We start from the raw sequence: 24,430 nt of genomic DNA, 5'->3' as shown, positions 1-24,430 counted from the left end.
GAAAATCATGGCGTCCTCCAAAAATTTCGGCGGAGAAGTCAAACGTTTTCGCCTCAACTTCCCCACGCAGCCATGCCGCCGTCACAGTTGAAGCAGCTGAAGGCTTCCCTCCGGGACACCGGAGTGCTTGGGCCGCAGCAGTCGAAGAAGAAGAAGCGCCAGGATGCGAAATCCGGCGTCGGCGCGCAGAACCGCGTGCAGCGCAATGCCGCTTTGCAGGCCGTTCGGGACCGGTTCAACCCTTTCGAAATCAAGACGACGAATACCCGGTCCAAATTCGATGTCACTACCCGCGATAGCGGCTCCAAGGCTGCTGGTGGACAGGCGAGACCCGGTGTGACCAAGTCGCTCGGCGAAGAAAAGGTGAGCTGAATCGCAATCCTCGGCTGATCATTGTGACTTATCTGTGGGATCTTTCCAGAGACGCCAAACCCTGCTCCGAGACATGGAGCGGCGAAAGAAGGTCGGTGGTCTTTTGGATCGTCGATTCGGTGAAAACGACCCGACTATGACCCCCGAAGAGAGGGCCGCCGAACGATTCGCCAAGGAAAGTCAACGGAAGCTGCGCAAGGAGTCGATGTTCAATCTCGAAGAAGATGACGAAGAATTCCAACTCACGCATAAAGGCGAGTCTCTGTCATTCGGGGAAGGCGCGCCCCTGGATGACTTTCAGGAGGGTGATCTGGGCGAGCAGGAGGACGACATGTCGGATTCCGAAATCCCCCGGAAGAGGAAACGCTTCCTCAATGAAGACGGCGAGATGGAAGAGATCGTGGATGGCCAGGAGGGAGAAGATCAGCCCGAACGGAAGAAGTCGAAGCATGAAGTCATGAAGGAGGTGATTGCCAAGTCAAAATTCCATAAACTCGAGCGACAACAAGCCAAGGAGGACGACGATGACCTTCGTGAAGAACTCGACAAGGGCCTTCCGGATCTTTTCGACATGCTGAGGGGAATCAAGCCTCCGCCGAAACCTGAGCCACCCAAGGATGACCTAGCATCAATGAATCCAGACCGCGCCGCCCTGTTGAACACATCCGGCGACAAGGATACCGAAAAAGAGTATGATCAACGCCTGAAGCAATTGACCTTCGACAAGCGCTCTATGCCAACAGACCGCACCAAAACCGCAGAAGAAAAGGCCGAGGAGGAAGCACAGCGACTGAAGGCCCTTGAGGAGGAGCGTGTTCGACGAATGCGTGGCGAAGATTTGAGCGATGAGGACGAGGACGAGGAAGAGGAGGAAGAGGGGGAAAGTAGCGATGGTGGGAATGAAATGTTTGAAGAGGAATCTCTCCCGGACGATGCGAGGGCCTTCGGGTTGCAGCAGACTGCAGACGAAGAGGATTCTCGCCCGGACCTCGGAGTCGAGGATGAGGACGATTTCATCATCGATGATGATCTTGTGGAAACAAGGTCTGATGTCAGTCTATCAGTTGGTGACAGTGACGAGGAGGGTCTTTCTGCGGACGAATCCGAAGAGGAAGATGATGAACTCGTGGATGGGGTCACTCTCCCCGAAGAAGCTGGCGCCGATCCAGCCGAAGAAGCAGCCATGCAGAAAGGACTGGCGTACACCTATCCTTGCCCAGGAGACCATGCCGAGTTTCTTCAGATCATCAAAGATGTCCCGGTAGAGGATATTCCCACAGTCATCCAGAGAATCCGAGCCCTGCATCACTCCCGTCTCCAGAGTGGTAACAAGACAAAGCTTGGGCATTTCGCGGCCATTCTAGTGGAACATGTTGCGTACATGGCCGAACAACCAGAGCATCCTCCCTTCGCCATCCTCGAGAACATTCTCCGGCACGTCCATTCGTTGGCAAAGACACATTCCGAGAGTGTCTCTTTGGCATTCAGGGCGCGACTCCGCGAGATCGCAACTGATCGCCCGCTCAACCTTCGTCCCAGCGACCTGGTCGTTCTGACTGGCGTTGGCACCATTTTCCCTACCTCGGATCATTTCCACGCCGTCACAACCCCGGCGCATCTTTGTCTTGCTCGGTATTTGGGACAAGGGGCCGTCAACACCCTCAGTGATTTCGCTACGGGGACGTATGCTGCCAGTCTTGTGCTTCAGTACCAGACCCGATCGAAGCGGTACATGCCCGAACTCATCAACTACGCCCTCAACGCCCTCGTGAATCTTGCTCCCAAAGAGCTGTCGAGTGATCTCCGGCCCTTCCCCTTGCGGTCACCCCAGCAGTCTCTGCGACTCGCCACTTCTAAGCCTATCACGTCCCGCAAACTACAATTCTGGGATGTCACCGGACCGGGCTCTAATTCGAAGGCTCAAGAAGAGCTCAAGCTGGCCCTGATCACCACTCTTGTCCAGCTTCTCGACACCGCCTCCGATCTGTGGGCCGACAAACCATCCTTCACCGAGGTCTTCGAGCCCGTGCAAGACGTGCTCCGTCATTTGAGCCGAACTGGTCTCGCTAAGGCGTCTTCCACCGCGCGTGACAACCTGCAACTCACTTTGGACAAGATCGAGCGGCACCTCTCGGAGTCCCGCCTCGCTCGCCGTCCGCTCCTCCTCCACTACCACCGACCGCTGGCCATCAAAACGGCGATTCCCAAGTTCGAGGAGACCTTCAACCCGGACAAGCACTACGACCCCAACCGCGAGCGTGCAGAGCTCAGTCGTCTCAAGGCGGAGCACAAGCGCGAGCGCAAAGGCGCCATCCGCGAGCTGCGCAAGGATGCCAACTTCATTGCGCGCGAGCAGCTGCGCGAGAAGAGGGAGCGCGACGCCGAGTACGAGCGCAAGTACAAGCGGCTTGTCGCGGACGTGCAGAACGAGGAGGGTCGCGAGGCCAACGCATACGAGAAGGAGAAGAGAATGCGTCAGGGCAAATGGTAATACTTTGGGTGCTGGGGATGAGTCTGCGTTCACCCTTTTCAACGTCACATTATGCCATTTTATTCTTCATTGGTGTACATATACACATTCTAGTCATAGGTTATTGTTTGGTTATGATGGTACAAAAACAAAAAGAATGCCTTTTATTTTCACGCTATCTGAAGTATCACTTGTAGTGTCAATGTACTTGCTGTTATATTCAAACAAACCCCTGTAATAAAGTATTTATATTTATAGTACGCGCGAATGCTGTATGCCCCGCTAAATGTTTACTTACTATTTACATTCAAACTGCAGCATCTCGCAGTTCCACAACGACGTGCATTCACTGCGCAAGATCTATCCCGATGCTGATCAGGTAGTCGCATCGTCTCTGTTGAACGAGGGGGGCGGTCTCCATCGCCGTTTCGCCCGTCCTGATAAAGAGTCGGCGATGTTCTTCATTTTCACCCCATTGTGTCCACTCCGGGGTCCCCGGCCGACGTTGCAGGTTGGGATCGAAGGTTTTGATGAAGCTTGTCCAGTAGCCTTGCATGACCGGAATGATTGGCGCGTTCGTGGTGAAATAGGAGGCCGGGGGGTTGTCATCCGTCACATACTGCGGACCCCAGATGGCGTTCACTTCGTGCGTGTGGGCCGTTCCCTCACCAGCGGCGTCCGAGTCTGGGTCCTGCACGGCGAAGTGGTAATTCCAGCTTTTCACTCCGGCCTGGGCGTACACGGATGACATGTCCATTCCGGGGCAAGTATATCGCATTTCTCCGTATGCGTTGCTGGTCGGGATCCAGTAGGGCTCGGCCTCCGGAAATTGGCGCGTCTCATTTTCCTGGAGGTACATGGCGTTGATGCGCGCAAGGTGGCGAAGTTGGATCTCGGGGAATTGGCTCTGCAGGAAGGTATCGGCTTCACCAACAGTCGAGATATTCTTGGGGGCAAAGACAGTGCCCTCATTCGTGACGTCGCCGAAGATGACCGGGACCTTAATGAATTTCCCCTTGTGGAACAAGCGATATGTATAGTCGGGAACAAGCGTTCCATCAACTACGGGGCTGTACATAAAGAGCGGCGCTTCTTGTGCCCTGGGGAGAGGGGTGTTTGTGTTGACAGCTTGGAGAGCCGCAACATCCAGGTTACGCAAGCATGCGAGGGTATCCTCTTCGCTCGCGCAGCCAGTTCGGATCACCAGGTTATTGTACGCAAACTGACTTTCGTTCACGGTCAACATGCCGGAAAAGCTCTGGGATTCTGCGGCGGCTGCATGGAATAAACCGTCGTCTCTCCCGCCATACGCGGAGAGGAGAAGCGTAATGGACGCAGCGCCGGCACTGACACCGCCGAGAACCACATGGTTGGGATCACCACCGAACTTATCCAAGGCAGCTTAGCCATGGCCCTTTGTTTACAAGAGGAGACGGCTTACCTTGCGGATGTGTTTCTGGACCCACTGCAGGGCTTTGATCTGGTCTTTCAGACCGTTGTTCGAACTCCCTCGTTTTTCAATCTCCTCTCCGGACAAGAAACCATACGGACCGACACGATAGTTGAAGGTGACCACAACGATGCCCATATGGGAGGCATGGATCAAGCCCGAGGCGTCGTAGTCCGCCTGTGCATCCTCGTTGAAGCCACCACCTTCGATCCAGAAGTACACGGGCAGCGGTTTGGTTGCATTCCGGGGAGCTTGGACATTGATAAAGAGGCAGTCTTCCGACGTCCCTTCAGGGACGACAGACTCTTCGGTCGGGATACACAGCGGACCATGCTATAACCGGGTGACCGTTCAATACATGGGCGGCGAATGACAAACCCGGTGGGGATTGAAAGACGTACCTGGAATGCATCCTGAATCCCATCCACCTCCTCCGGATCCTGGGGTGCGGAAAATCGCAACGGGCCTACGGGAGGAGCAGCATAGCGCATCCCAAGCCATTGGACGATGCCATTGGGAAGAGCTTGTCCCTTGTACCGCGTGTATCCAAGGTCAACCACGGTCCTCTGGGCGAAGACACTAGACAGAAGGAGGGCACTCTGTGCCAACCGACCCGCGCGGACCATTTCTGCTGTGAATTGGAATTTTCGACCGACCAAGAATAGGCGAGACTAGAAAAGCAAGGCCTCGGGCTCATGCGCACACCGCGCCACCAGCGGTCCTTCTGCGCCCCTTTTATAGCCATATTGGTTGCGTACGGATGGAGAAATCGCGTCGCGGAAATGGCGTTCTCGCACGCATTCCGACAGTAGGAGAGTCCAAATAATGCCGAATTCCTTACGCCACTTCCTGCACCTGAGAGGGGGTGGGGGGAAGGAAAATAGATCGACATGCGACTATTGAAAGCCTCATTATTGCCTGTACCAGTCATTTTGACCGGGATGTTTACCAGCGCCATCCAGCGGCCGTTACATTCGGCCTGCGGATGTCCCCAGTCAAAGGAGAAAGGCAGGGGACCTGGCGAGGCCGTCGCCAATCACGGGGCGGCATTCCAGAGGCCAGTGCTGGCTATGAGGTAACCATTCGAGTGGATCGTGAATCGTGGACAGAAGGAAGGAGGAAGAAGTAGAAGACGCAAGGAGGCGGGCGACTCGTCAGGTGGAGCCGCCTGGCCGCCTCAGGCCAACCAGCGGCCCGCCGAAATCTCCGCATTTCCATCGTCTGCGTCCAGTCGAATCACTGCCCTCCACGCGATCGAGCTTGGTTCTAGCTTGCATCAGTGCCTTTTTTCATCCCGTCTCTGCTTCTTAATTCTTTGTTTCTCTCCCCCCGCGCTCCTCCCCCTGAAAACCTGAAAATGGGTCCCCCCAGAGACCCCGCATCGGGGGAAAAGGTGGATCTAGAGGAAGAGGAGGATGACTACATGTCCATGGTCATCGAGGAGCCCCAGCAGAAGGAAACTTTTGCGCAGAAGAAACGCCGACAGCAGCGAGAGGTAGGTACGGTAGCCGCAAGCACCCCCCGTATGATGGAATCGGGCTAACTAGTGTCTTTCTGTGCGATGCAGGCCGAGGCCCGCGCGCGAGTCCCCTCGAAAGCCGAACGAGCCGCCCAGGAAGCTGAGCGTCGCGATGCCGCCCTGACCACTAGCACCCTAGATCCGTCCAACAAAGGATTCCAGATGATGGCGAAGCTAGGATTCAAACCGGGACAGGCACTGGGCAAAGACACGACGGATAAGAACAAGGCTGGGGACGACGCTAACGACGCCCACGCGAGTCAGTCTCGATCCGAGCCGCTCAATCTGGTTCTGAAGGAAGGCCGGGGAGGCATTGGCTTGGACAGCGAAAAGAAGCGCAAATTCCGCGAGGAAGCCGAGGAAGCCGTCAAAAAGATCAAACAGGACGAAGGCGACTATCGCGATCGCGTACGTCTGGAACGGGAGACGCGACGCACCGAAGCCCAAGTGCACGCCGCCCAGAAAGTTGCCGAGCGACTGGATACCGAGGCTGAGGTCGATGGGGCAACTTCCACCACTACGAACAATGAAAGCTCGCGCGATCCGCAAGATCCTATCACGGACGAGGGTCCATCAGAGAACATGGGAGAGAAAACGGGCGCCGGCCGCCCCAAAACGAAGGTGAAGCCCACCTCTCAAATCAATATCCTATATCGCGGCCTAGTGCGGGAGCGAGAGGAACGCGAACGGTCCCTACAAGCGCGACACCTACTCCAGTCATCTCTTCCATCCTCATTCTTCCCGAATACTCGATTGCCGAGTTACGACGATCCCACCCTTGAAAGAGAGGACAAACAGGCCCTGGCGGTGAATCCAGAATCGTCGTCTATCCTGGAGCAAGAGTTAGAAGAGGAGGATTCCGCGTTGGATGAATTCAACGCACTTGATCCTGGCGAGCGGCTGGCCCGTTTGGTTCGGTATCTACGGCAGGAGCATCGCTACTGTTTCTGGTGCAAATGCAGCTACGAAACTGACGAGATGGAGGGATGTCCCGGAATCACCGAGGAAGATCACGATTGATGACTTGAATCACCATGTACATTACAGCACCGGGCTAGGAAATCTTGAAATATTGTACATCATGCATTGAATCATAGGCGGGGGAGTAGATTAGGGTTGTATAATTGTATATACAATCGGTGGTACAAGGTATTTGGGGAGAAAGAAAGAAAAAAACCATCATTCTCTGGAAGGTCAAAGAGGAAATGAAAGTGACCGAAAGGAGAAGAGAAAAGAAAAGGAAAGAAAGAAAGAAAAAGGGATACAAAGGGGTTTGTTCGAAAGGTACCTATAAGTCATAAAAAGGGAATTGAATCAGGAAAAAAAAGAAAAAAGAAAAGAAAAGAAAAGAAGAAGAAGAAGAAGAAGAAGAAGAAGAAGAAGAAGAAGAAGCAGAGAAAACCATCAACGACTAAGATGGAGATCGGAAGGCGCAAATGCAAAATGCAAGGTTCATGCCGTACCGGGAGCCGACAGACAAGCAAGGATCGAGACTACTCGGGAGAAGTGATGGTCTCCATCAATTGATCTAGCGACCGATTGGGGAGTTTTTGGAGGGTCTGCATGCAGCCGGCGCAGATGCGCAGACAGCAGAACACGCATCGAAATCGCACCTCTCGGTCGAATTTCTGGCAGGTCATACATGGCAGCGGGTACCAGGCATTGTTAGCCGCCGGCATGGACCGGTGGCCCTGGTAGCACGCAAAGTGAAGCTTGTTCAACGGCGCCGCAACGGGCTCGATATCCGGCGGTGTCCAAGGTCCATTGTTCTCCTCGCTGGACATCGGCTCGATGGGCGCGTCAGTCCCATCCACGTCCGGCTCGGGCTCGGGCTCCGGAATGAAGTCTTCCAACGGATCATCCGTATCGTCCGATTGCCCGTGGTTTGGACTCGGATCGCGGTAGGGGAAATAAGTATGGTGAACCTGGGCATTCGGAGAGCGATCCGATCCGGGGTCGGCGGGAAGCTTCGGTTCTTCGGTCGGAGGCGGCGTTTCTTGTAGGATAACTGGAGCGGCCGGTTCCTCGGGTTTAGGCACGGGGACTCGAGGAAACCGAGGAAGAGGTCGGTCGTTGAAGTCATTGGCGTTGACGGCGGGGGGCGAGCTGGAGGGCGGCCCCGACAGCGGGTTCGGCGGCAACTCTTTCTCTTGCGGTCTGGCGGAAGGTAACACAGGTACAGTGTCGGTAGGATACAATGAAGCAGCTGGCAGCTGGACGGGATGGAAATCCTTTTGCGGCGAGGGTTCAGATGTCTGTTGCTTCTTGAGCCCTCCTTTGATGGCGGAAAGCGACGGCATCCGCAGCCCGCGGGGGCGGTTCTCCTTATCGAGGATAGGCATTTTTATTTCTTCTCTTTCTCCCTCTCTCCTATTGCGTTTGTTGGTGTTGCCGCTGCAATCCGGTCTTCTGGTTCTGATTTATAAAGGAAAGGATGACACACGCCCAGCGCAGTACTCGAATAGCGGTTTAACTTGATTAATCAGAGAGACGGGTGCGGGAGGATTAGGAGTCTGAAGGGAAATAAAGAGAATAGAAAAAAAAAAAAAAAAAAAAAATAGGCCGGTTGGCTGCTATGCACACCAATCGAGAAGAAGCGATCTGAACCGAGAATCAAAAAGAGCGTGCAAATGAGTGTGGGAAAGGAAGAATGCGGACTGGTCGAGAGAGAGAGAAAACGAAAGAGAAGTTAAAAAGAAAAGTTCCCAGACCAATCGGGGGGGGGGGGGGGGGGGGGGGGACACTAGCATGCTGAGATACAGGGGAAAAAGAAAAAAAAAATAAAAATGAAAAAGGTTAAGGCGATCCACAGTCACGACCGGAAAACTTGGAACGGGGTCGATCAAGACAAAATCAAGATTCATTCATTTCGGTCTGTCTAGCAAAGGATCCCAGGCGGACCCAGACGACGATTGAGTCTCGAGTGCTGGCAGGCCGTATACTCCGTAGTACTTCCGCCCAAGCATGCATGACGATCGTTATGTAGTCCTCGGATTGTTTCCAAATTTTCCGATCGAAGGCGCAAGATCAAATCAGATCCGTTTGATCCTCACGGTGGATCGTCGGCGTGGCTGAAACCGGATCTGAAACACTTGCATCCAGAATCATCGTGATGTGACAGTGGCAAGTAGTATTTCCAAACATCTATCCGTTATCTCGCTGCCAACGCCAATTTGGGTCTCCAAACAGACAGATTGCCCGGCCCTGAGAAGATACGCAGCATTCTGGCTCGTCCTCACTGACGCCGCAGCCCACGGGTTTGGAATGCCAGCGAGGAATCATGGGCCGAGCAGGGAGAAAAAAGGAAAAGGAAGGATCTATGGTAATGTATGTATATAAGAAAGAAAGAATGAATGAAAGAAAGAAAGCAAGAAAGAGAATTCCGGTCCCGCCATGCGAATAGGGAAAGAAAAAATGAAGATACAGTAACAAAATGAACTTCTCAAAAGTGAGTGAACGCATCCATCATCGCTGTTCCCATCCAGATGCACGTAAATCCAAAGTCGGACAAAAACCAAACCGAGGCATTCCCCTTTCTGCGCCGGCATACTCCCGGGGTGTTGTTATCATACTTCCCCGCGTACAATCGCATCACGACGTGGCCTCGGTATTCCCTGCGGTGCCCGTAATCTCAACCGAGCGGGTCTCAAGCTCCTTGGAAATCAGATGTTCGTCCTTCTCCTCCATGGCCGCCTCCGGTTCGGCCTTCTTGGTGGGTGCTGCCACCTGGCAGTCCTCCTCCGATTGCGACGGGGTCGGTGCAGGGGCGCGCGATGTTGATCCTTCTGCGGTCGGGCTGGAAGGCGCATCTTCCACATGTTCGGCGGATTTATCCTTCTTCTCCTCATCCCCGATCACCGCGGCCAGGCTTCGGAAATTGAACATCGGCTCGGGTGCCGAGCTATTGGCATCGCTGGCCCCAGCATGGTCTTCCGACATTGACTCGACGATCGACGAAAACGAGGAAGCGCTAGAAACGTGTCGTAGATGAGACGGCCTCGCCGGTTCTCGGGGCGAGGGCTGCATGGCCGAAGGCTGGCCTTCCGCATTGGCGGACGGAGAATGAATAGGATTTGGACTTTCGGTGGCGGCGGCAGCGCCAACACTTGTCGGTTCACTGGACATGCGCTCCACCTCCTTGCCCTTGCCGCCGGCTGTGGCTTCTTCGCCAGCGATGGAGGACGAGCTGCTGATCACCCTTCCCAGCCCCGTAGGCACATCGAGAGCGGAGCCGCTCGCATTGTTACTGTAGAGTCCGGTTTTGCGCGCCACCTTCTCCGCCTTTTTAGCTTCTTTCTCCCGTCTCTTGCTCTCCTTCCTGATCTCCTTCTCCTCTCTCTTGCGGCGTTCGTCTTCGCTAGCTAAGCTCAGCCGGATTGCTTCCATCATCATCATTTCCTCCAGATCATCGATGCGATTCCGTCGCGAGCTGTTTCGCGGCGGTGCGAGGGGACCCGCTGCCTCCTCGTTAGAATCGGTATCGTTCCCGGTCCCGGTACCGCGGCGGTCGGTTAGAAAAGCAAAGGCCTGCAGAGCTGGAGAGCCTGTACGACCCGAGCCGCTGGGGGCATCTGGTGCTCGTCGCATAACACTCCGCCGCCCGAGGCTGAAGTTTCGCGATTCATTTCCATTCGAATTGGTATTCACAAGGTACGCTGCAGTGTGGAGAGCAGTAGCCGCGGCCGACCTGCGTGCGGCGTGTGCTCGAGCGTTTGCCAGCTTCTGGGCCCAGTCGGGTCGAACCTTGTCGGTCGTGATCACGGTGGGGTCACTGGCAGACAATGAGGTAGCGCGCCGGCGGCCCACGACGGCAGCAGCGCCTCCGGAGGAGAGAGAAGATGTAGATGACAGAGGGGAGGCAAAGTTAGGACGCGAAGTTGGGTCAGAGGCATAGGCCAACCCCCGGCGGAAGGGCGGAGGCACATAGGTCACGCCAAATTCCGGCTGCACACAGAATGGACAGGCAGCAGGCTCCGAGATGAGCTGACAGTCTTGGCTCTCAGCACGGTCGCCCTCGGGGGTTTCCGCTGGGGCACCCGCGTCGGCATCCCCATGCTCTGGCGGATGAGGGTCGGGGCGCTTTATTTGAACGAAACATTCAGAGCAAATAGGCTGGTCGCAGCACCTTGTGCGATTGAGATACGGCGGATAGTATAAGAAGCAGATGGGACATTCTGTCGCATCCTTGTAAAGATACGCCTCAATAGGTTGGCCGTTGACAAATGGATCTCGAGGAAGCTGAAGTTCGCGGGGAGATGGATCGGCCTGTGAGCCATATTTTGACGTGGTAAGAGACGCGAGAGTCTTTGCCCTGGTTCGAAACAGCGGTGAACTCGAGGTCCCGGAGGTAATTGGTGACGAAGAGGGCAAAGAATGGGCTGGGTTGGATGACTGGGATGCATCAGACCCATAAGATTGTGACCTCGAGGTGATCGGCACGGTTAGGTGTTGGATAGCTTGCGAATCCGCCGACTCCTTCGGGTCATCGGTGGATTTAGGAGGGTTTTTATAGTCCAACTCGAGGGGAATCTCGTCCGGCGGAGGGATCGGAAGACCACGCGCCGCCGCCATTAGCTGATGCTCGGTCCAGGAATCTGAAAAGTCGTTGAGTCCTCGCCAGAAAGGGGCAAGTCGTCGTTCGATCTGCGCCGAAAAGTCAACGTCGGTCGAACGAGCATTCTGGGGACAAGATCAAGTTACCATGAGTTGCCGGACAACGGCTTTGTTGAAATCCTCCGGGCCCGTGTAGACACCTTGCGTCACCAAATAACCCCCATCCACATGCTCCTCTCTCATACTACGTTCCCGTTCCTTGACTCTAGCGGCCCGTTCTCTCTCCAACCGGCGAGCCTCTCGTTCCTGTCTGGTCTCTCGTCGATGTTCAAGCGTCGCCACGTCGCGCTCCGAGCTTCCGCCTATTCCGAGGATGGAGAGATCAGGCCTGCTACCTCGTGTGGACCTTGAGCCCTCTGCGTGGTGTCTCTCGCCGTATGGCGATCTCCCATGGCCACCTGCAGAGCTCCATTGATGGCTTCGGCGATTCGCGGCGAGAGACGGTCGGCTCTCTTTCGTTTGCGAATTACCCATCTCGACCGAGAATGGGAGGGGGGAGGGTTAAAGGTTACAAGGAGGAAGGTGGCGGGAGCTAGATAAGCGAAAACAATTGATAAGAAGACGGCGTGAAGAAGGGCGAATACCGGAGGTGAACAGGGCGGACAAGAGGATGAGGTGTAGGAATAGCAGGCAGGTGACAAGCAGGCACAAGAAAACACCCAAGACCGTTGGTTGATCCGGCGGAGAATATCAGAAGGAGTATCAGCCAAGCGACCAGGGTCGGAGTGGAGAGTAAGCTAAAAGGGACCCTCAGTTGCTAGAGCGTGGAGCGAGAATGGGACGGTGAACAGGTAACAATAAATTCGACGTGGCCATGTGAGCGACACGAAGCTGGTTGGCCTGTTGGGAGCGGCAATGAGATCAGAATGCGGGCTTTAGTTAACCGCGGGTAGAGGGAATAGGCAGGAAATGGGCCGAAGATAGGGATACAGTAGGAGACGAATGGGACCGGAGGGATTTATTGTTTGTACATAGATTGCATTTAAGAAGACTGGATTGCTTTCAGAAGCAATAACCACAGCCAGTGATGGCCAGTAAAGGGAATGCGAGATGCGAGGAATAGAAGGAGAAGAAGGGAAGGGGGAGAGAGGAAGAGAGAGAGGGAAGAGGAAGAGGGAGCGAAGTATGACAGCAAGCAAGAGAACTGGAAAGCTTTCCATGGAGAAGGCCGATGAACGGTACAGTATCGGTATCCGTATTGATACCGGTAATCCCAGTACCTGCTAGGTAGTAGGCCTGCAAATGACAGGTCGCGCGCCCGCCTGGATACATGGGTGCAGCGCCACCGCATGTGGACCGCAGAGTCTAGACTGGCACTGATGGGATTTTGGTCTTTTGTACCGATCATCTTGAACAAAAAAAAGAAAATAACAATAATTCTACCTCCTTTATTGTCAACATTATTACCGCTCTCCTCGGTTTGAATAACGTAGACCAATCGGTTGTATATGTCATTCCAATGCCTTGCAATAGAATAGACATAAAACTCCGGAGTACCTAGGTAGATACAGTAGGTAGCCCTGGAGGTCCAGGTAGTACCGAGGCGCAGTATGATACAGTATGGGCTGGTAAAATACATTGCACTTCCGCTGTTACCATCCTACGGAGTAAATCCTCAGGCACCTAAGTGTGGCTAGTGGTTGGACCGCCCTGCTACGCCACATCTCCATTTGGGTTTGGTCCCAAAAAAAAAAAAAAAAAAAAAAAAAAAAACCATCCTGTCGCCGAAGTTGATTGCTCCTGCAACCCGGTTGATGCATCTTGACTGAGTCGAGACTTGTCAGAGTGATAGGCTCTCGGGATTAGGATGTATTGATTTTATTCTTTCGTTCTCACTTCTCTCACTCAATCCTCGTGAGTGTCTTTCGAGCTTATTAGTTCTCGGTTTGACTATCTCTCAATGTCCCAAATGACGACCGATACCCCGACTACCAAACGCCTTCACATTACCCCTTTCACGCCAGAACTCCTCCCGTCCGTGTTAGCTGCCTCGGTCCGGCCCTTGGCTACTGAAGTCTCTTTCCACTGCATCCCAACCTATCCGGAGAATAATTACGGCTACGTGACCTTGCCTGCAATGGAGGCGGATAAGGTGAAAAAGAAGCTCAACGGGTCCATTCTCAAGGGGCGGAAATTCAACGTGGAAGAAGCTCGGTCGCATAAGAGACCTCGAGACGAGACTGGGGCCGAGAACCCGGCGTCCGATCGCAAATCATCCTCCGACAAAAAACAGAAAAAACGCAAGTCCGAGGACAATGTATTAGATGGCTATGAGCTCCCGTCGGATCGCAAGGTCAAACGAGGCTGGACCGAATCGACACAGCACAAGGGCGAAAGGCGCAAGGATGAAAAAAAGAAAGGCAAGGACCGGAAATCGTCCAAATCTCAGGCCAAATCCAAATACACCGAAAACCCCGAATGTCTTTTCCGGACAAACATCCCTCCAAACCGACACTCGCCCGTCGACGAGAAGCAAGAAAAACAGTCTAAGAAAAAGAAGAAGCCCTCCCAGGAGTCGGTGGTTCATGAATTCGCCAAGACAGTGACTCACCCAAGCTTCCTTCGGTCGACCGGCGAGGAGGCAGCACCCACATCTATCTTCGTAGAGGGTAAGGGGTGGGTGGACGAGACAGGGAATGTCAAGGAACCAGCAAGCGATCGCATCAGGAAAGCCGATTATAAACCAGGGCAAGTAGATGGAGCCAAGCAGAAAGGTCGATCAGCAGAGACGACTTTGCCTAGCGGGAAATCCAGTTCCAAGAAGCCCTCCCCGAAAATGGAGGAAACCGACGAATCGGAAGATTGGACATCCTCCAGTGGCGCTACATCATCTGACGATGAGAGTATGTCGTCTAGTTCGTCGGATTCAGAATCGTCTTCGGGTGATGAAGCGTCGGATGGGCAGACCAAGCCTGAAACAGCTGCTGAGGCCCATCATGGCGGCCACTCGGACGCGGAAGCAAAAGCAGATGGCAATCAGACTTCCGCCGAAACGGCTGAGAAGTCTCTCATGCCAGAAGTCCACCCACTAGAAGCGCTTTTCAAACGGCCTGCTCTAGCCTCGGCTGAACCAAAGGTTCAGCCCGAGCCGAATGCACAATTCAGTTTCTTTGGACAAGATGATATAGAATCCGAGGACGAGACGGAAGAACCGGCTGCACCGCAAACACCTTTCACAAAGAACGACCTGCAAAATCGAGGACTAAGGAGCGCCGCCCCAACGCCTGACACGGCTTTGTTCAATCGGGCCGTGAACTGGAACATGGATGCAGCCGAGGCCACGGACGCGGATGATGCATCGTATAGCACCACCACCACCCCGGTTCCGAAGACCGCAAGTGGGTCGAAGGAAGAATCTGATTTCACGAAATGGTTCTGGGATAATCGTGGAGACAACAACCGTGCCTGGAAGAAGCGAAGGCGGGATGTCGCCAAGGAACAGCGACAGCGGGAGAACAGGAAGAAAGGAATGAGAGGGAAGTCTTAGTTCTAAGCCATAACTATAATGCAAGTCTCCGGCACGACATGCCTCCGTGTGCTCGGGGTCTTACTTGATTTTTGCGTAGTGCTCAAGGGGTGTATGTAGCAAGACGTGTCCAAACGAAGCTCTTGAAAACAGGCAACGCGATGTCACCTGACGCCAAGAGTCCGGGGATAAGCCCGCCGCTTTCGACTCCGTCGGCATTTTATCAATCGAACCACTAACGATAGCCATCCCACGCCATCCCAGAACCAGCAGGAGGGGGTACAAGGTGGCCCCTTCATCTTGGGTTAGCTGAATAACCATGTTTCGAAGCCTGTACGTGCGTCTCATCCTTCTTTGGTTCGCATTTTCCTCCTGCGCATCGCTCGCATTAGCCTCCTGTAAGTGACCATTTCGCGACCGGGCATCATCATCTGGATATCGCACCTCAGGTACAATCGATTCGCTGACGTGTGTCGCATTACAAAATAGCACCCGCATCCTTCTGCAAATGCACTTGTTTCTCCAACAGCACCATCATTCCTCTTGACCCGGTCAAGCCGGAGTCCACGTCGATCGATGGCGTGTTCAATTCCCGCAGTCGCAGAACCGCCTCCGACGATCTCGGCAACGTTTTGGACCACCGGGCCAGCAACTATCGGCCCCTAAGCTGCAATGACTGCAATCGGAAGTTCTGTCTAGGATATAACTTGCCCACCTGCAAAGGTGCCAAGGAGGAGGATGTCTTCACCACATGTTTCCGTACGGCCGACCGTTCCGCTGTTCCCTTTGCACTGTTGCATGTCGGTTTTAGAAATGATTCCCGGTCTGAAATGGCTAACGTATAGGTTGATGCGCAGAGAGAGATTCACGAAAAGACGAAGCGATAGTTTTCGTCTTCATCATTGCCACCAGCGGGCTTCTGGCCTGGGCTGTTTTTAAGCCGTGGGTGGAGAAATACCTTGAGGCATGTGTCTATGATTTGCGCGAATCCTCCCCGTGTATCCAGCCCAGCTAACTTGATCACAGAAAGCTAGAGAGCGGCGGTCTTACATACCGGTTTCCGGCAACGGCAGCCAGTAACGCAGGGGTTCATGGGATGCTGGACATGACGGACTTCTTATTCACGACACCCACAGGGAGTATATAGATAGGTACACATATCTAGTATCAGCCGTTGCTGGTATTACACGGGCTGAGCATGCAATGAATTCAATGAACTACTCTCCATCGCATGTAGAGTTCGAATGGGCGCTGGGAGCTGGGCCACTGGTCGGGCGCATGCCCGTCAGTCTGACGTGACCAGACGCCAGCGCCCTGAAGCTGCCTGGCAAGACAATGATGTCTGTGAATGCAAGATCGAATTGTTTAAATTAGCTCAAGAAGGGTTCGATGGCCTCCACTGTCGAGGCTTTGAGGGCCGTGATCATTGGCGGGTTTTCCTGTCAGATCCAGGGCCCACTGCGCGACCCTGCACGCTAGTCCTCATGGGCCTTAGACCAGATCGCCATTCCTATTCTTCGTCTGTTGCGGCTTCTTGCATACTCCGTACTCATCAGTCTCCATCATCCATCCGTGGAGGTCCAGAAGACGTCGATTCGACCTATATCCACTGCTGCCTTGGGTCGAGGACGAGGGCCCTGGTGGGGAATCCCTGTTCCCGCTACAACCCTGTTCCTCCCCGGTCGAACAGGACCACCAAGGAGCAGTGCCTGGTACCGACTCTGGGCAGGGGAGCAACCTAATCCCTCGCCACCTTTTTTTTTTCTTTTTCTCCTTTCCCCGTCCAACGAATCACGCGCTGGGAATGACTAGTCGGTGTGTTCAGAGTCCCTCGGGAGCTGAAATCCGCCAAGTGCGCTCTCTTTCTTGAAGAGATTTCCATGGATTCCTTGCCACCTTGGCCGTGGAACTAATGCAAGCTCTGTCAGCTGCTGGAATCGCCGTCCGCTCCACATTCCTATTTCCTCTTCGCTTTCTCCTTCTTTTCCTCCCTTTGCTCTATTCCCGCTCAACTCTCTCGATCCCAACTCCGCCCACCGCTACTTTCTTTACTGTCATCATTCCCCCGGCCGAATCTCACTTTACTCGAAATCTGTCTTTTGTGGAATCTTCGCCCTTGAACTGCTCGCTATACATCACACGCGGAGTCTACATTGTCTGTCCCGGTGAAGCTTGTCCAGGTACAATCGCATACTAAGGATAAAAGCCCCAAGTCACCAAAAAGCAAAAACAAGCGTGTTTGTGCTGGGAGTCTCATCTGAAAGAGGATAGAAAGGCCCTTGGAAATAAGAGCTTTGGAAAGAAGACTCTGGAAAAATCTTGGAGGACTAGAGAGAAACCTGACACCTAGAAAGAAGAAAGAACCCAAGAAAAAGAAAGAAAAAAAAAGGGATCCGTTGGCGATCTGTTGTATTGTGGAGGACTTGCCGTAAGAATCTTGGATGATTCTGAAGAAGATGGTATTGACACAGCAGGAAAGACCAACCGCCTCGAACGATCAATTCCCCACCACTCAGCTATTTCTTCTAGGTGCGCCGATTCTCACTGTTCACTTCTCCTGTGACAACTGCTGACCCTGGGCTTCCTTAGCAATATGTCGTGTTGCGGAGCCAATCGCCTTGACTTCGATCTTCCCATACTCCTGGGTGATGGTCAAGGACTTCCGCGTGGCTGACAGCGACAATGCTTCCTTTTACGCCGGTATCCTCATCTCCGCCTTTTCGCTTGCCGAAGCACTCACCGGTATGTTCTGGGGAAGCCTATCCGATCGCATCGGCCGCAAGCCTGTGCTGCTTTCTGGATGCTTTGGCACTATACTTTCCCTTCTCATCGTGGGGCTCGCCCCCAACTTTTGGATCGCTCTATTCGGCCGGGCCCTAGGAGGTATCCTGAACGGAAATATCGGGGTCATTCAAACTATGGTCGGTGAATTGGTCAAGCGACCCGAACACGAACGTAAGTACGCTTCTCTTCTCCTCTTCTCAACTGGTAGATGAGACCTAGCTAATTAAAGGACTTTCTGGGCACAGCTCGGGCCTACGCCGTGATGCCATTTGTCTGGTCAATCGGGACAATCATGGGACCAGGTACGTATTTGAGAAACCCTCTGCAGCTGGTAGCAGCAGCAGCGTGAGGAAAGGTGTTAATGACATACTCTCTGTCAGCCATTGGAGGCTTGCTAGCAAGACCCGCTGAAGGTTTTCCCTCGTTCTTCTCTCCCGACGGCCTGTTTGGAATTTATCCTTACTTGCTACCAAATGTCGTTTGTTCTATATTACTACTTTGCAGCATGCTGTTTAGCTGGCTCTTTTTACAAGAGACACACCCCGACATGCAATCGGCTGATTGTGAACGGGATATGAATGACGTGACTGCCGAACGGCCTCTTCTGGTATCTGCCGGTGCCACGGCGAATGCCGGTGCCGACCTACGAGTTGAATCTTACGGGACTTTTAATCAAGTCCGACTTCATCAGGATGAGAATTTGATGGTGTATGCGGATGGCTCGAAGTCGGAAGGAGCCCCCACAAAGCAACCTATCTTCACATGGCGAGTCACCATGCTCATTATTGCGTTGGCTATCTTCACTTATCATTCAATGACGTTTGATCATCTGCTGCCCATCTTTCTTCAGGATAAAAATGTCACCGAAATCTCCACACTGGGCACCTCATCTCTCAGCTTTCCGGGCGGAATTGGCCTATCCACTTCAACTGTCGGTCTAATCATGTCTACGGATGGCATCATCGCGCTCTTTATCCAGAGCGTGATTTTCCCGGCCCTGGCTCGCTATCTGGGAGTGTGGAAACTTTTCGTGGTGGTGACCGTTTTGCATCCCTTGACTTATTTCATTGTCCCATTCCTGATATTCCTTCCCCACAAGGTCTTATTCGTCGGGATCTACACGTGCTTGGCCCTTCGCAACGTCCTTTCCATAATTGACTACCCCGTCTTGCTGATCCTTATCAAGCAAGCTAGTCCTTCGGATTCAGTCCTGGGGAAGATAAATGGCCTTTCTGCATCTGCCGGCGCCGCCTCGCGCACTATTGCCCCTCCTGTGGCTGGGTACCTGTACAGCACCGGTTCTAGAGTCGGATGTACTGCACTGGCGTGGTGGGGGAGCACTTTCGTTGCCCTCATTGGCGCCGTGCAGCTATGGTTCATCCAACCAAAAAAACATACCTCTGCGACTGTACGACCGGCTGGAAGCTGTCACTATGTTCCCGACGAGGCTCAGCCGCGGAAGGAGAACGTTCATATCATCGTGGCAGAAGCCGATCCCAGCCCGCGTGACGCATGAAGTGAAGGATCCGGGGACATTCAAGGCCGGTCTTCGATCTCAGAGTTGTTTTGTAATCAACCTGACCAGGCTATCGCAATGGCACGGTATATGCTGGGGTTGATCTTTGCTGTTTCTTATTTGTTGATTTCCTTCATTTTTGGAGCGTGTTAATACAATTGCATGGAGTTTCTGGCGCTGTAGATAAATGTCCTCATACAGCGGGGTATTTCTTAGAGCGATTTGATTTGATTTGGTTTAATCTTCCTCCCTACGTAACCACGTAACTATTTACTATAACTAGTACCCATCAAGGCGGTGAGGCGCTGTAAGATCTGCCATCGGACGCCGCCTTTGACTGCGACCACGCTAGGCTGGGATAGGTTTAGCTTTGTTTACTCCCCCATCCCGGCAACGGATGAAAATAATAAACTCGGCGATTACTTGCCTTCCATCCTCGATCATCTATCTTGACTCTCACACGACTGTGGCCTGCTCTCATCCTGCAAATAATTGGACTGGCTGGTCTGTGAGCGCCTACGACATACAAGTCTCTTGATTTATCTTGTAACCTTCCGATACCTCCATCTTCTACTTCGCATCTTATCATGCCCCCACCTCTCTCCCCCTTAACTCCATCGCATCAAAACTCGCGATCCTTTTCGCCAAGTCCCGGCGATCTGATTGCGCAAAAAGGAGTTGACCATGAAGATATGATCCAGACCCATGCTTTTGAGAATGCGCCTTCGAGTCCTATGAAAATGGTCGACGATGCAAACATCAGCAACCAGGACAACCTGAGCTTCACACCTTCGCGCGAGTCGCAGGGACTAGACCAGCGAGAGGATGATTTTGATGATGACTTTTCGCAACCGGCGTCTAGCTCACCATTTATGGAGCAGGGTAGAGATTGTACGGCGGACCTCCAAATGCTCCCCCAGCGACAACCGTCCCTCGACGTGGACAAGCGCTTGAGTACTACGCGCAAACGTTCCTTTGAGCACGGGCCTGAAGACCACGATGAAGAGGAAGCATCGGATGGAAGATTTAGGAAGAGTGCCAGTCGGCGGGAGGTACCAGACATTAATGTCTACGCCGACGAGGACACCAGCTTCGGTGCCGAACAAAATCTGAATCTCGAAGGTGTGGAGCCTGGAACTGCCAATAGTATGATGGAGGAAAAGCATGACGAAGGAATGAGCACTGTTCTTCGTGGGAACCACAATGACAGCATTTTGAATGAAAACGAAAACGAGCACTTGCCCCAGGCAGATAATTCGATGATTGACGATTCTCACGACTTTATGGATGATACTTGCCTCAGCACGTTCTCCGCAGTGCCCAACGCGGATATGACATCTTTTGCAGGGCTGCGTGGAGATTCCCCGTTCAAATCTGCACGGCCTCTCCCAAGTAGCCCAAGCAAAGTCGATGAGGTCGAGACTCGAGAACTTGACCCAAACACTCCACCCATTGCTCAGAAATCCCCTAGGAAAGGCGCCCTCCTTGACATGAGCTCCCCAATCGGATCGCCAACTCCAAAGAGGAGAGAACCCAGAGCGGAGGACAATGTCCGTGGAACCCCGAACTTACTCGACTTGACCGATCAGCAAACCTTTTTTCCACGGAAGCGCTACAGCATGCAAAACGAGCGATATTCTCCATCGCGGCGCTCACCGTTAAGAGCTGCGCGGGAGCCGATCAGATCCTCACCCAAAGTATCGCTGCTGGACTTCGATATTCCCGCCGCCCCAACCCCTCGATCTATTCCCACCGTCACTCCTCGGGAGCTGGAATCGTTGAAATCCAGGTTCCTCTCCGAGATTTCCTCCCTCAAGGCAACGCTGAGTGGGAGGGAAGCAGAAGTGTCCAGCCTCAAGCAGGCCGTTGCCGATGCCGAACGACGAGTTGGTGAGGCATTGGAAGAAGTCCGCAACGAGGCTGCCGGGAAGGAGGCACTTGAGATCGAGCAGGTCGAATGGCAGCGAAGGGGGCAAGAAATGGACAACGTGTTGCGGTCCGTGAGAGCCGAGATTGTTGAGGGCGACCGCGAAAGGGAACAGTTGATCAAGAGGATGGAGGAAGCAGAGAAGGACAGAGAACACTTGGAAAGCCGGATGGCCGAATTGGAGGCTCAGCTGAGTGCAGCCCGCAGCTCGATGTCCAGCAACACCCCTCAAGGAGCTTCCCACACCAAGACGGCGGAGGAGACTGCAAAGGAAGTCCAGGACGCTGTTGAGAAGATGGCAGCCGAGCTTCACGTCGTATACAAAAAGAAGCACGAGACGAAAGTCGGCGCGTTGAAGAAGAGTTACGAGGCGCGGTGGGACAAGCGAGTGCGCGCAGCCGAGGACAAGTTGAAGATCGTTAACGAGGAGAATGAAGGCTTGAGGAGGGAACGAGATGCGGCGCTGTCGGAAGCGTCACGTCCCAATCCCGGCCCCAGCCCCGGCACTCTTGCCCACGAAAACGAGGAACATGAGGCGGAAAAGCAAATCCTCCAGGCACAGATCAAGGGCCTGCAACAAGAGATGGCAACACTCAAGAATGACGGCGAGCGGCTGCATAACGAACTCAGGATGGAACGGGCCGAGAAAGGCGAGCTCGTGGCGGCCGTGGATGAGTGGCTCGCAATCCAGCAGAATCAGCTCCCATCTCAATCCCCGGGACCACAAGACGATGATCAGCCGGAGCTGCCGTCAACGGAAACCAGCATCTCGGATGGCTTCCAGCGAAGTCTTGGTCGCAGCGGCTCCAGCGGTATCCGGCCTCCCAGCACCGGGTCGTCAGGGCCTGGCGAGAAGAAGATCCCCAAGATCGCCGCAGCAGGGAACCGTCATGTGCGAGACAACAGTGGCGGAAAGTCGGGAATTGCTGTCTTCACTCCGGGTCGCAGCGGCATCATGGGCTCCATTGAGCGCATGGGGCGTGGTGGCAATTAGCGCAGGGACCTCGCCTATGATCTCGCATCGCGATGTGTATCTCATGGGCGATTTAATCAGTTGCTCCTCACGAACAAGATGACGCCCGGTCTCCGAAGCCTACGAGTTCCTTTTTTGTTTTGTTGATTTGTTATTTCCCGGGATTCCTCGGTTTTTATTTTTTTTTATTGTTGTTTCGTTGATATCCCGACGGAGGCGTTTCATGTACATTGATTTGAGAGAATTAATAACCTATGGAAATGGGATCTGCAGAAGATGCAATTTGCGATTGAATTGTATAGTCTCGACGGCATTCTTTCCCCTGTCAGCAGGTCGGGTTCCCGCGACGGCAGCCCGAACCCGGCACGCTGTCCGATTTCTGCGAGGACTCGGCGGCAAACCAAATAAAAAAAAAAAAATAATAAAAAAAAGTCGGAGTGTCTCGCTGGCACGGCGTAGTTGAAAAGCAAAGGGAAAAAAAGGCCGTTGATCTGGATGAGCCCCGGGACTCCGCCCCTAAAGGGCATTCTCCATTACCCCAGGTTCTAATCAACAGCAGATATCTTGGCGATGCTTGGGAGCTCCTATAGAGCGCCAAGTTCCAGGCTTTCGGCTTACGGAATACATTGAGTAAGTCCATTGAAAAGAGGGGGCACGAGGTGGGGGGAACCCGGGGTACTTGGAAATCTGCGACCGGGGGGTTTCCTGCGATTTTCGGCATTCTTGGACGTTCTTGGAGTTCCATGGTTTCTTGACAGACAGAAAAAGAAATCCCGATTTTGTGAATGGACAAGCCTAGTCCCACATCGGTATCCGCAGCCCCCCGTTCTATTGGCTGCTCCGGAAAATTCCCTCGTGGGTCGTCGCTGGCGATCGGTTTCACAGCCAATCAGCAGCCATCGTCGACTTCCTTTGCCTTTCGCTCCCCCGCGTGCCTTCCAATCTCTCGTCTTGTTTCTCGAAGTTTGGCTCGTGACTCTTTTTTTGGACTCTCTTCACTTCGGATCCATCCTCCGTAATCCATCAGTTCCGAGCGATGTCTTCCAAGATTTCGTCTTGCTTTAGGAGTAGTGGAGGATCTACGGAACACATTGATGACGTCGCTGGTACAGGCACGTGAGAAATCGCTTCAACATTGAGCGTCCCCCCGTAGTGAGGGACTCTGGGGAATGTATTCATCCGTGGAAGTGGGAGAAACTTCTACTCCGGAGTACACTGGCCGATAGCGATTCATGACTAACTGCATACGATCCTGACAGCTTGGAAAGCATTCTTGGTGATGACGACACCCTGCAGGTTTCTTCCTCTGCCCGTTCCAGACCAACCGAGTCGCCGACTAGGTTCCTTGAAACCTCCGATGTTCGCCAGTATTCTACCCCCTTAGTCTAGATGATTCGAGTTAGGGGCGCTTGAAACCGGGCCACCCTTTTTTTTTTTTTTTTTTTTTTTTTTTTTGCGGAGCGTTATTTTGTAGACGGGGTGTTATTTCAAGCCCTGTCAAGGGTTAGTGAGTTCTCCGTAAATGATTTCCCGCTTTAAACCGATCGCGTCCGCTGTACGTCAGCTGTACATGGATATTTTGGATATTATTTTCTCTTCGCTATACGGAGTAGACCCAAACAGGGTCATTCCATACCACAACATCTGTTAACCAATTGGGCATATCCTTCTTCATGCGCTAGGTTAGGAGTACTACTGTGTACAAATGCAGAATCCGTCCATATACCGGCACTCACATACGCAGTAGACCCAAAAGAGTGAAGCATCACGTGGGAGGGTAGTATCCTGCTCGTTGTGCAAGGGCTTGACCATACTTCCTCGAAAATGTCTTTGCCTTGCTTTCGTCATTTCATGCCTGGGATTTTGGGATTTACCAGACCATACTGCGTGGTGCACTCCACACAGAAACTTGAAAAGTCCATGTTGATTGACGCTTCTGACAGCTCCACCCGACTTTTCATTCCTTTCCCCCTTCTTTCTCATGCTTTTTCTTTGTGGCTGTTCCCTTGTGCTCCGTACTCCGTAAGGATTCACAAACAGGGTCTAAAAATGTAGCGTTCTTTTAGTGTTACTTTAGAGCTGTTCCGTGTACGGAGGAGTACTGGTCGGCACCCCCGGACGAATGATTTATTTTCATTGGTACTCCAGGAGTTCTGTTCTGACTTGCTCCGAAGTAAGAATTCTGCCTTTGAACACGGGCCTTTTTTGTACTCCGTATGAGAGTCTGGAGAGCTTTATTTAGTTTTCGTTTTATTTTAATTTCTTATTTTTTATTCACGGTGTGCAATGCATCCCAACGTGCAAGGGGTTTCTCTTTTTGGCAGCTGACGGCGACCCTTG

General features: G+C 53.2%; 10 protein-coding genes across 10 annotated transcripts; 7 read left to right on the top strand and 3 right to left on the bottom strand.

Moving 5' to 3' along the window:
* Positions 1-40: 40 nt before the first annotated feature.
* Positions 41-2,981, top strand: P170DRAFT_458415 (snoRNA-binding rRNA-processing protein NOP14). Its single transcript, XM_024851798.1, has 2 exons — positions 41-363; positions 422-2,981. Exons 1-2 carry the CDS (start codon positions 73-75, stop codon positions 2,861-2,863), a joined length of 2,733 nt encoding a protein of 910 aa, XP_024700019.1. The 5' UTR covers positions 41-72; the 3' UTR covers positions 2,864-2,981.
* Positions 2,982-3,043: 62 nt separating this feature from the next.
* Positions 3,044-5,391, bottom strand: P170DRAFT_467430 (putative triacylglycerol lipase). The gene is made up of 3 exons (XM_024852481.1): positions 4,694-5,391; positions 4,284-4,625; positions 3,044-4,229 (listed from the first exon to the last, which is right to left on the bottom strand). Exons 1-3 carry the CDS (start codon positions 4,916-4,918, stop codon positions 3,189-3,191), a joined length of 1,608 nt encoding a protein of 535 aa, XP_024700018.1. The 5' UTR covers positions 4,919-5,391; the 3' UTR covers positions 3,044-3,188.
* A 258-nt stretch (positions 5,392-5,649) lies between these two features.
* Positions 5,650-6,887, top strand: P170DRAFT_415382 (putative G-patch domain protein; the record flags this gene model as incomplete). Its single annotated transcript, XM_024847061.1, has 2 exons — positions 5,650-5,787; positions 5,860-6,887. The coding sequence occupies 2 exons, from the start codon at positions 5,650-5,652 to the stop codon at positions 6,829-6,831; spliced, it is 1,110 nt and encodes a 369-aa protein (XP_024700017.1). The 3' UTR covers positions 6,832-6,887.
* Positions 6,888-7,304: 417 nt separating this feature from the next.
* P170DRAFT_467428 (uncharacterized protein) lies at positions 7,305-8,153 on the bottom strand (the record flags this gene model as incomplete). Its single annotated transcript, XM_024852480.1, has 1 exon — positions 7,305-8,153. One exon carries the CDS (start codon positions 8,151-8,153, stop codon positions 7,305-7,307), a length of 849 nt encoding a protein of 282 aa, XP_024700016.1.
* Positions 8,154-9,099: 946 nt separating this feature from the next.
* Positions 9,100-12,098, bottom strand: sip5 (Sip5p). The gene is made up of 2 exons (XM_024843112.1): positions 11,512-12,098; positions 9,100-11,454 (listed from the first exon to the last, which is right to left on the bottom strand). The coding sequence occupies exons 1-2, from the start codon at positions 11,896-11,898 to the stop codon at positions 9,403-9,405; spliced, it is 2,439 nt and encodes an 812-aa protein (XP_024700015.1). The 5' UTR covers positions 11,899-12,098; the 3' UTR covers positions 9,100-9,402.
* A 1,072-nt stretch (positions 12,099-13,170) lies between these two features.
* On the top strand, positions 13,171-14,973 carry P170DRAFT_439961 (uncharacterized protein). The gene has a single exon (XM_024849958.1). It carries the CDS (start codon positions 13,334-13,336, stop codon positions 14,909-14,911), a length of 1,578 nt encoding a protein of 525 aa, XP_024700014.1. The 5' UTR covers positions 13,171-13,333; the 3' UTR covers positions 14,912-14,973.
* Positions 14,974-15,125: 152 nt separating this feature from the next.
* P170DRAFT_439958 (uncharacterized protein) lies at positions 15,126-16,113 on the top strand. Its single transcript, XM_024849957.1, has 4 exons — positions 15,126-15,288; positions 15,380-15,649; positions 15,748-15,854; positions 15,917-16,113. The coding sequence occupies exons 1-4, from the start codon at positions 15,210-15,212 to the stop codon at positions 15,968-15,970; spliced, it is 510 nt and encodes a 169-aa protein (XP_024700013.1). The 5' UTR covers positions 15,126-15,209; the 3' UTR covers positions 15,971-16,113.
* Positions 16,114-16,717: 604 nt separating this feature from the next.
* On the top strand, positions 16,718-17,257 carry P170DRAFT_265482 (uncharacterized protein). Its single transcript, XM_024843111.1, has one exon. It carries the CDS (start codon positions 16,803-16,805, stop codon positions 17,085-17,087), a length of 285 nt encoding a protein of 94 aa, XP_024700012.1. The 5' UTR covers positions 16,718-16,802; the 3' UTR covers positions 17,088-17,257.
* An 89-nt stretch (positions 17,258-17,346) lies between these two features.
* P170DRAFT_365894 (MFS transporter) lies at positions 17,347-19,190 on the top strand (the record flags this gene model as incomplete). Its single annotated transcript, XM_024844733.1, has 4 exons — positions 17,347-17,419; positions 17,480-17,845; positions 17,920-17,976; positions 18,055-19,190. The coding sequence occupies 4 exons, from the start codon at positions 17,347-17,349 to the stop codon at positions 19,188-19,190; spliced, it is 1,632 nt and encodes a 543-aa protein (XP_024700011.1).
* A 469-nt stretch (positions 19,191-19,659) lies between these two features.
* On the top strand, positions 19,660-22,362 carry P170DRAFT_439956 (uncharacterized protein). Its single transcript, XM_024849956.1, has one exon. It carries the CDS (start codon positions 19,778-19,780, stop codon positions 22,109-22,111), a length of 2,334 nt encoding a protein of 777 aa, XP_024700010.1. The 5' UTR covers positions 19,660-19,777; the 3' UTR covers positions 22,112-22,362.
* Positions 22,363-24,430: the final 2,068 nt, after the last annotated feature.

This window comes from Aspergillus steynii (genome assembly GCF_002849105.1).
Source record: "Aspergillus steynii IBT 23096 chromosome Unknown P170scaffold_8, whole genome shotgun sequence".
Lineage (NCBI taxonomy): Eukaryota > Fungi > Ascomycota > Eurotiomycetes > Eurotiales > Aspergillaceae > Aspergillus > Aspergillus steynii.
Note: the sequence above shows the minus strand (reverse complement) of the source record. Positions and strands in the feature narration are given on the sequence as shown.